This window comes from Brassica oleracea, chromosome C1 (genome assembly GCF_000695525.1).
Source record: "Brassica oleracea var. oleracea cultivar TO1000 chromosome C1, BOL, whole genome shotgun sequence".
In the NCBI taxonomy this organism is placed as follows: domain Eukaryota; kingdom Viridiplantae; phylum Streptophyta; class Magnoliopsida; order Brassicales; family Brassicaceae; genus Brassica; species Brassica oleracea.
The window spans coordinates 36,048,420-36,058,675 of record NC_027748.1 but is presented as its reverse complement, the minus strand read 5'-3'; the positions used below and the strand labels follow the sequence as shown (position 1 = coordinate 36,058,675).

The 10,256-nt window shown below is 42.2% G+C and overlaps 3 protein-coding genes and 1 pseudogene across 11 annotated transcripts in view; all 4 read left to right on the top strand.

Annotated features, from left to right (window-relative positions):
• Positions 1–3,664, top strand: part of LOC106315955 (rhomboid-like protein 14, mitochondrial) — a 13,465-nt gene extending 9,801 nt beyond the window's left edge. For 7 of the 9 annotated variants that reach the window (XM_013753810.1, XM_013753830.1, XM_013753825.1 and 4 more), the window contains 2 exons: positions 2,099–2,341; positions 2,624–3,664. In XM_013753810.1, the coding sequence (XP_013609264.1) occupies positions 2,099–2,341; positions 2,624–3,418 (1,038 nt within the window). In that variant the 3' untranslated portion in view covers positions 3,419–3,664. Of the gene's footprint in view, positions 1–2,093; positions 2,342–2,623 lie in introns of all 9 variants that reach the window. The other 2 variants (XM_013753853.1, XM_013753844.1) reach the window with 1 other exon arrangement.
• A 641-nt stretch (positions 3,665–4,305) lies between these two features.
• On the top strand, positions 4,306–5,975 carry LOC106338651 (annotated as a pseudogene).
• Positions 5,976–6,097: 122 nt separating this feature from the next.
• On the top strand, positions 6,098–7,714 carry LOC106316022 (rhomboid-like protein 14, mitochondrial). The gene is made up of 2 exons (XM_013753887.1): positions 6,098–6,391; positions 6,674–7,714. The coding sequence occupies exons 1-2, from the start codon at positions 6,173–6,175 to the stop codon at positions 7,466–7,468; spliced, it is 1,014 nt and encodes a 337-aa protein (XP_013609341.1). The 5' UTR covers positions 6,098–6,172; the 3' UTR covers positions 7,469–7,714.
• Positions 7,715–7,799: 85 nt separating this feature from the next.
• On the top strand, positions 7,800–9,846 carry LOC106338641 (cation/H(+) antiporter 19-like). Its single transcript, XM_013777575.1, has 3 exons — positions 7,800–7,890; positions 8,042–8,471; positions 8,583–9,846. The coding sequence occupies exon 3, from the start codon at positions 8,956–8,958 to the stop codon at positions 9,844–9,846; it is 891 nt and encodes a 296-aa protein (XP_013633029.1). The 5' UTR covers positions 7,800–7,890; positions 8,042–8,471; positions 8,583–8,955.
• Positions 9,847–10,256: the final 410 nt, after the last annotated feature.

Sequence of the window (10,256 nt, the reverse complement as noted above, 5' to 3'; positions counted from 1 at the left end):
TCAAAGAGTCGGCAGCAACTCAAGCAATATACTGTCAGTTACGCCCCAATGCCCTACTTACTAAACAAGAGTAACAGTGATTGTGGAGTATATGCCTTGAAGCACATTGAATGTCATCTTCTAGGCTTGGACTTCTCCTTGGTGAATGACAACAACATTCGAGAAGCGCGCCAAAAGATTGCTTACGACCTATGGGAAGCTGCCAATGATCCTGAGATTATTTTGAGAATGGCACAATACACTCCTCCAAAGATGATCATAAATCCTCTAGTGGAACTTGATTGAAGTTCTTTTGTTTATGACTTGTTAAGGAAGTAGGTTGTTATTGGCTCTTTTATTTGACTCTTGTATTTGATTCTTGTAGCTACTCTTTATTTTTTACTTTATTTGAAACATTTAGTTGCTCGATTTAACTGTTGTGACAATCCTTCCTATTGGATGCAGCACATGAATGATCATGTACATACTTTTTTATGATAAAATACGATGAGCCTGTTAATCCCTCTGCACGAACACGCCAGGTGCAATCATCATCTGAGCAACAAATGTATCACACTTTTTTATCCGATCTGGCAACCACGTTGTCGAAATTATGTTTCATTGCACATATTTCGAATGTTGCCTTCAAAAGTGTTTTGGAACTAAAAGATTGACCCTTCTTCACAACATCCACCAAAGAAAACCGAACACCATCTTCATTGATCTTCTATTTGTCACACTTTTCGTCATCTTCACTGTCAGGTACCTCAACATCTTCTTCTGAATCCATATCAGCTGCATCGTCAGACTCTATATCACTTGAATCGTCAGACTCCATAGGCGCTTCCTCTCTGTTAGGCGACTCAGTACCTTCTTATGCTATGTTAGAGGCTTGAGTACTCACACACAACTGCGTCGAAGCTTTGTTCTTTACATATGTAAGAAAATTTCTTACTTGCCGATCACTGGTGATGATAATAGGTGGTGAGTAGATGCTATTGATCAAATCGGAAGGTAAATAACTCAGCTCTATATTGACCATGTTTACATCAATTCCAAAATCTTCACACACCATAACCTTTATGTTTTCAAAGCTTGAATTTGTGTCAAAGTAAGTAACATGCCTCTTTTTTCTTCATCAACAAGAAATCCCCATCCATTGTTCATCGACGATTTCCACAAACCACATGAAGCATATATGTTAATCTTCATATTTTAGAACGACAAAAGTTTGGAAGAACTGAAAAATGAAGAAAACTTCCACCTTGAATTTTCAAAATCGTGGTATGTTGAAGAAGAAGACTAGATTTTAGGAAAAACAATAAAAAGAAATAAAAAAACATTTAAAAGATTTACTGAATATTTTCTAACCGTTTTTGGCTAGATTTTCGGATTTTGTAATTTTATTAGGTAGAATTTGCATTCTATCTGTTTAGAAATTAGAACACCTAGTAGAATATTGTATACCACCGGTGTAAACAAAAAGACAATTCGAATAAAACATTTCTTACCTTAGTAGATTATTTAGTTTTTTGTCGCGCATCAAATCTATCAGTTATGTAGAGCATAAAGGGAATGATGATTTTATATTCTTCCCTAGTAGTTGTTAATATTTTCGGTGTATTGCGCATTCTACGACTGATAGATCACTATATCTTTATTAGATTATATATTCTAAACCTCCGTAGATGGTATATCTGATTTTCTAACACTTTAACCCATTTTTAAAATTACTATTCAAACATTTTTTTGAATCCAAATTTATTTTTTATATATGCAGTTGCTTACCTACATCAATTATACAAATTTTCCAGATTTTTATGCATTTTAAAAAAAATTATATGAATTTTTATATACAGAAAGAGTAGTAAATGTCCAAAAGTGACAAAAAATCGATTTTGTTATAAAGGGACAATAACGTAGTTTAGTTGTTCTGTATTGCCAATTTTTCCTATTTAAAATGTGATGGTGGGTCCCACGTGTTGTAAGAAAAGAAGCGTCTGGAGAATTGTTTTCGTATAGACCAAGCTGCGCTATATATATATATATATATATATATATATATATATATGCAACTGAAATTAGATTTAATAAATTACTTACACTAATTGAAGATCAGAGGGAAAGATTCATATCGAAACGAATGGCGAATTTTGGCGAAGGAAGAAGAAGAGGAACCGGAGGCATGCTCCCACTGCTAGCAATTAGCACCGTAGCAGAATATTACAGACTGCCGTGGAAACCGCCGGTGACGGCAGGTCTATTAGCCGCGAACACTCTCGTCTATCTCCGGCCCGCGTTTCTCGATCCCCTTATCCCTCACATCAGCGAGGTCTGGTTCAATCCAAACCTCATCCTCAAGGTAACCCTCCTCAATTCAAGAATTCGATTACACACACATGATTGCAGTTTCCATCGATCTCGATTTTCTGGAAAATTAGGGATTGTGTTCTTCTAGAATTAGGGATTGTGATCTATGCTAACTTGTTTTATCGATCCTGATCCGTGGCGCAATTGTAGCGCGTCTGGCTCCAGATTAGAAGGTTGCGTGTTCGATGCACGTCGGGTTCGAAATCGGAAATAACTTTTCTTAAAAAAAAAAAAAATAACTTGTTTTATCGATGTGTCTTTTGTTTTTCAACAGCACAAGGACTTGAAACGCTTCTTTCTATCCGCGTTCTACCATCTCAACGAGCCTCACCTAGTCTACAACATGATGTCTCTTCTCTGGAAAGGAATCAAGCTGGAGACGTCCATGGGAAGCACACAGTTTGCTTCTATGGTCGTTACCCTTCTCGGTATATCGCAAGGAGTCACGTTGCTCTTAGCCAAGTCCCTCCACGTCTTCTTCGACTACAGGAGAGCGTATTTCCACGAGTACTCTGTGGGATTCTCGGGAGTACTCTTTGCTTTGAAGGTTGTTCTCAATGCTCAGGCTGAGGATTACTCCAGCGTGTACGGGGTCCTTGTCCCGACGAAGTATGCTGCTTGGGCTGAGCTGGTTCTGGTGCAGATATTTGTGCCGAGGGCTTCGTTTCTTGGGCATTTAGGTGGGATTCTTGCAGGGATTCTTTACATGAAGATGAAGAGGTCTTACTCGGGGTCTGATCCTGTGGCTATGGTGGTTAGAGGTGTCGCTAGAGCGGTGACGTGGCCGTTGAGGTTTCTGAGTAGTATGGTTGGGTCTCGGAGGAGGAGGATTACGGGGAGAGGAAGAGTGGGGAGAGGACAGAATGGGATTGCAGGACCTGGTATCTGGAGATGCCAGTCGTGTACGTTTGACAATTCTGGTTGGGAAAGTGTTTGTGAGATGTGTGGCTCGGGGAGGAGTAGAGGAAACGGATGGTCAGTGAACCAGGGACATGCACATTCTTCATCTTCTTCTAGTGATCTTCCTTTAGATGAGCTGCGGCGTCGGAGAGTAGAGAGGTTTAGTTAATCTCTGGAGATTTCTTAGAGCTGAGGAAGAATTGTGAATGAAACTTAAGCTGGGTCGTTCATTGCATTAGCTTATGACTAGAGAGCTTAGTGGCGTTTCTTAAATCTGTCTCTTCTCTTCTGTTGTTGAAGATTTGGTTCTATGTGTATGGGTCTATATTGCAAGTACTTGGGTCTAATTCTAGGGAAACACTGAATCTTTCTGATGAAATTAAGTGCTTATAGGAAAAAAAACTATGTTTTTATAGTGAAGTTACGAATAGTGTTGGCGTAATGAATATGTGATAGTTTCACAAACTAAACCACATGCTTGATCATACATTATTGAATCTCCTGCTTTAAGAAGATTTTAAATTTTCGGGTCACTAAAACCAGAATCCGGTCTCTGAGGAGTTTGGCTACAACAGAGCTAGTCCCACCATTGTAAGTTCTTCATTACCCCTGCCTGTCTACAGAATATACCCGCTGGTTTAGCATGAAACCTTTAGCTTCAGTTAGATTTACATATCTTGATTTTGTATGGATGAATGAGACAAACATTGTCTAAAGTTAAACTGCCTTTGGAATTGATTAGGAGGTGCAAATAAAGTTGGAGAAACTATAGCAAAATTCTGCGTTGAGAAAGGGATCACAAATTTTGAATGTAGATGACACGGCTAGGAACAATGTTGACTTCTTTCTCCAGAATGTTGTGAGTTGTTCTTACCCCTTTTAATGCATCTCAAGAAATATTGTGTATTTCATATCATCTATCCAATGCATATACATTGATGTAAGCGAAACTGGTTGATGTTTAGGAATCTTTGAAGGGGGTAAGACATCAAATTGCCCTTTTTCAGGAGACATGTACAAGTGCTTGTAAAATTAGGACAAGCTGACATAACAGAGATGGTGGAGTGTAGGGAGTTCATGTCTGTGAAGGAGAGATGCAATGTGGTTGGAAGTTAAGTAACTGATAGTCTATAAATAGAAAAGGTGCAAGGTGTATGCTTACCCTGGAGCTGGTATGTCCTCAGTCTCTTCTTCCTATTATTAGCACTGTTGACATAAATAGTTTTCTGTTCCTCCCTTTTATATCCTCACTTCTTGAAGTGGATACTGTTTTTGAATTACAGAGACGTAGCAGAATAGATCTTGTTTTCCTTTTCTCCTCCTGGCCAAGTCTCATCCCTCGCTTGGCAATGCAATGGTTCCGTAGGGAGGGATACTGCTTGGACCTACTGCTCTGGGACGAAGCAAGATGTACATTGACACCATCTTCCCAGACAAGAGCCTGACCGTTTTAGACACTCTCGCAAACATCGGTCTTCTGTTTTTCTTGTTTCATTGGGGTTGCCTTATCAATCACTGACTTCCCTGTGCTCGCTGGTATCCTAGCTGAGCTAAAGCTTCTAACAACCGACATTGGACGTATGGCTATGTCTGCAGCCGGAGTGAACGATATCGCAGCTTGGATACTCCTCGCGCTTGTGATTGCTCTCTCGGGAGATGACAGTTCTCCTCCTGTACCCCTCTTTGGGTTCTTCTCTCTGGATCTGGTTTTGTGATATTTGCAGTTGTGGCAATCAAACCTCTCCTTGGTTATATGGCTTGACGCTGTCCCCCGAAGGAGAGCCTGTGAAGGAACTCTATGTCTGTGTCACTCTAACCTTGGTTTTAGCGGCGAGCTTTGTGACAGACACTATTGGGATACACGCGCTGTTCGGGGTGTGTGTTGTAGGTATAGTGACTCCTAAAGGACCTTTCTGCAGGATTTTGACAGAGAAGATCTTCTACCGCTTTATTTTGCGCGGTCTCAAAACCGATGTAACAACGATCAGAGGATCACAATCATGGGGACTTCTAGTTCTTGTCATAAACATCGGCAAGGACCAGAAGGTGCTGAATGATCAAGCGTTTGCGATCTTAGTCCTAATGGCGCTGGTCACAACCTTCATCACAACTCCGCTTCTGATGGCGATTTACAAGCCTGCGAGGAGAGGAGCACCGTACAAGCATAGAACAATCCAGAGAAAAGATCATGACTCCGAGCTACGGATACTCGCTTGCTTCCACAGTACACGCAACATCCCTACGTTGATCAATATGATCGAGTCATCAAGAGGGACAGGACAAAGAGGACGTCTCTGCGTCTACGCTATGCGTCTAATGGAGCTCTCTGAACGGTCATCAGCGATAGCTATGGTTCACAAAGCTCGTTTGAATGGACTCCCGGCGTGGAACAAGGTCGAGAGATCGACTGATCAAATGGTGATCGCCTTCGAGGCTTACCAGCATCTCCGAGCGGTAGCGGTTAGACCGATGACGGCGATCTCTGACCTTAGCAGCATCCACGAGGACATATGCACAAGCGCGCACCTGAGACAGGAAAATGGATAGATAGGTTATCTTTCTGTAGAATCACCGAGAAACTAGAGAGAGATATAAATCAGGACCGGAAGGTGAGCTATAAGGGAAGAAAAGCCACACCTTGAAGTACAAGATTCAATGGAGGTAGTAATGGCGTAAGAGAGATTGATAGATATGAGAGAATAACTGTTTTGATTGATTCCTTTAAGAAAGAAGACAAAGATGTACTTAAAGGCAAAGCTGGAATTGGTCAAAAGAAGCGTCTGGAGAATTGTTTTCGTATAGACCAAGCTGCGCTATATATATATATATATATATATATATATATATATATGCAACTGAAATTAGATTTAATAAATTACTTACACTAATTGAAGATCAGAGGGAAAGATTCATATCGAAACGAATGGCGAATTTTGGCGAAGGAAGAAGAAGAGGAACCGGAGGCATGCTCCCACTGCTAGCAATTAGCACCGTAGCAGAATATTACAGACTGCCGTGGAAACCGCCGGTGACGGCAGGTCTATTAGCCGCGAACACTCTCGTCTATCTCCGGCCCGCGTTTCTCGATCCCCTTATCCCTCACATCAGCGAGGTCTGGTTCAATCCAAACCTCATCCTCAAGGTAACCCTCCTCAATTCAAGAATTCGATTACACACACATGATTGCAGTTTCCATCGATCTCGATTTTCTGGAAAATTAGGGATTGTGTTCTTCTAGAATTAGGGATTGTGATCTATGCTAACTTGTTTTATCGATCCTGATCCGTGGCGCAATTGTAGCGCGTCTGGCTCCAGATTAGAAGGTTGCGTGTTCGATGCACGTCGGGTTCGAAATCGGAAATAACTTTTCTTAAAAAAAAAAAAAATAACTTGTTTTATCGATGTGTCTTTTGTTTTTCAACAGCACAAGGACTTGAAACGCTTCTTTCTATCCGCGTTCTACCATCTCAACGAGCCTCACCTAGTCTACAACATGATGTCTCTTCTCTGGAAAGGAATCAAGCTGGAGACGTCCATGGGAAGCACACAGTTTGCTTCTATGGTCGTTACCCTTCTCGGTATATCGCAAGGAGTCACGTTGCTCTTAGCCAAGTCCCTCCACGTCTTCTTCGACTACAGGAGAGCGTATTTCCACGAGTACTCTGTGGGATTCTCGGGAGTACTCTTTGCTTTGAAGGTTGTTCTCAATGCTCAGGCTGAGGATTACTCCAGCGTGTACGGGGTCCTTGTCCCGACGAAGTATGCTGCTTGGGCTGAGCTGGTTCTGGTGCAGATATTTGTGCCGAGGGCTTCGTTTCTTGGGCATTTAGGTGGGATTCTTGCAGGGATTCTTTACATGAAGATGAAGAGGTCTTACTCGGGGTCTGATCCTGTGGCTATGGTGGTTAGAGGTGTCGCTAGAGCGGTGACGTGGCCGTTGAGGTTTCTGAGTAGTATGGTTGGGTCTCGGAGGAGGAGGATTACGGGGAGAGGAAGAGTGGGGAGAGGACAGAATGGGATTGCAGGACCTGGTATCTGGAGATGCCAGTCGTGTACGTTTGACAATTCTGGTTGGGAAAGTGTTTGTGAGATGTGTGGCTCGGGGAGGAGTAGAGGAAACGGATGGTCAGTGAACCAGGGACATGCACATTCTTCATCTTCTTCTAGTGATCTTCCTTTAGATGAGCTGCGGCGTCGGAGAGTAGAGAGGTTTAGTTAATCTCTGGAGATTTCTTAGAGCTGAGGAAGAATTGTGAATGAAACTTAAGCTGGGTCGTTCATTGCATTAGCTTATGACTAGAGAGCTTAGTGGCGTTTCTTAAATCTGTCTCTTCTCTTCTGTTGTTGAAGATTTGGTTCTATGTGTATGGGTCTATATTGCAAGTACTTGGGTCTAATTCTAGGGAAACACTGAATCTTTCTGATGAAATTAAGTGCTTATAGGAAAAAAAACTATGTTTTTATAGTGAAGTTACGAATAGTGTTGGCGTAATGAATATGTGATAGTTTCACAAACTAAACCACATGCTTGATCATACATTATTGAATCTCCTGCTTTAAGAAGATTTTAAATTTTCGGGTCACTAAAACCAGAATCCGGTCTCTGAGGAGTTTGGCTACAACAGAGCTAGTCCCACCATTGTAAGTTCTTCATTACCCCTGCCTGTCTACAGAATATACCCGCTGGTTTAGCATGAAACCTTTAGCTTCAGTTAGATTTACATATCTTGATTTTGTATGGATGAATGAGACAAACATTGTCTAAAGTTAAACTGCCTTTGGAATTGATTAGGAGGTGCAAATAAAGTTGGAGAAACTATAGCAAAATTCTGCGTTGAGAAAGGGATCACAAATTTTGAATGTAGATGACACGGCTAGGAACAATGTTGACTTCTTTCTCCAGAATGTTGTGAGTTGTTCTTACCCCTTTTAATGCATCTCAAGAAATATTGTGTATTTCATATCATCTATCCAATGCATATACATTGATGTAAGCGAAACTGGTTGATGTTTAGGAATCTTTGAAGGGGGTAAGACATCAAATTGCCCTTTTTCAGGAGACATGTACAAGTGCTTGTAAAATTAGGACAAGCTGACATAACAGAGATGGTGGAGTGTAGGGAGTTCATGTCTGTGAAGGAGAGATGCAATGTGGTTGGAAGTTAAGTAACTGATAGTCTATAAATAGAAAAGGTGCAAGGTGTATGCTTACCCTGGAGCTGGTATGTCCTCAGTCTCTTCTTCCTATTATTAGCACTGTTGACATAAATAGTTTTCTGTTCCTCCCTTTTATATCCTCACTTCTTGAAGTGGATACTGTTTTTGAATTACAGAGACGTAGCAGAATAGATCTTGTTTTCCTTTTCTCCTCCTGGCCAAGTCTCATCCCTCGCTTGGCAATGCAATGGTTCCGTAGGGAGGGATACTGCTTGGACCTACTGCTCTGGGACGAAGCAAGATGTACATTGACACCATCTTCCCAGACAAGAGCCTGACCGTTTTAGACACTCTCGCAAACATCGGTCTTCTGTTTTTCTTGTTTCATTGGGGTTGCCTTATCAATCACTGACTTCCCTGTGCTCGCTGGTATCCTAGCTGAGCTAAAGCTTCTAACAACCGACATTGGACGTATGGCTATGTCTGCAGCCGGAGTGAACGATATCGCAGCTTGGATACTCCTCGCGCTTGTGATTGCTCTCTCGGGAGATGACAGTTCTCCTCCTGTACCCCTCTTTGGGTTCTTCTCTCTGGATCTGGTTTTGTGATATTTGCAGTTGTGGCAATCAAACCTCTCCTTGGTTATATGGCTTGACGCTGTCCCCCGAAGGAGAGCCTGTGAAGGAACTCTATGTCTGTGTCACTCTAACCTTGGTTTTAGCGGCGAGCTTTGTGACAGACACTATTGGGATACACGCGCTGTTCGGGGTGTGTGTTGTAGGTATAGTGACTCCTAAAGGACCTTTCTGCAGGATTTTGACAGAGAAGATCTTCTACCGCTTTATTTTGCGCGGTCTCAAAACCGATGTAACAACGATCAGAGGATCACAATCATGGGGACTTCTAGTTCTTGTCATAAACATCGGCAAGGACCAGAAGGTGCTGAATGATCAAGCGTTTGCGATCTTAGTCCTAATGGCGCTGGTCACAACCTTCATCACAACTCCGCTTCTGATGGCGATTTACAAGCCTGCGAGGAGAGGAGCACCGTACAAGCATAGAACAATCCAGAGAAAAGATCATGACTCCGAGCTACGGATACTCGCTTGCTTCCACAGTACACGCAACATCCCTACGTTGATCAATATGATCGAGTCATCAAGAGGGACAGGACAAAGAGGACGTCTCTGCGTCTACGCTATGCGTCTAATGGAGCTCTCTGAACGGTCATCAGCGATAGCTATGGTTCACAAAGCTCGTTTGAATGGACTCCCGGCGTGGAACAAGGTCGAGAGATCGACTGATCAAATGGTGATCGCCTTCGAGGCTTACCAGCATCTCCGAGCGGTAGCGGTTAGACCGATGACGGCGATCTCTGACCTTAGCAGCATCCACGAGGACATATGCACAAGCGCGCACCTGAGACAGGAAAATGGATAGATAGGTTATCTTTCTGTAGAATCACCGAGAAACTAGAGAGAGATATAAATCAGGACCGGAAGGTGAGCTATAAGGGAAGAAAAGCCACACCTTGAAGTACAAGATTCAATGGAGGTAGTAATGGCGTAAGAGAGATTGATAGATTTGAGAGAATAACTGTTTTGATTGATTCCTTTAGGAAAGAAGACAAAGATGTACTTAAAGGCAAAGCTGGAATTGGTTTAACACGTGACCATAAACCAATATGCAAACCGGGAATCTTTTATTTAAACCGAAAGAGACGTTAAAAGATAAGTTTGGAGGGAATATGCTGTCACAGCACCAGAAACGAGTTGCGATGATTCTGCTTCCGTTCCACAAGCATCAGAGAGTAGACGGAGCGATGGAGTCGATAGGACGCGTTCCACGAA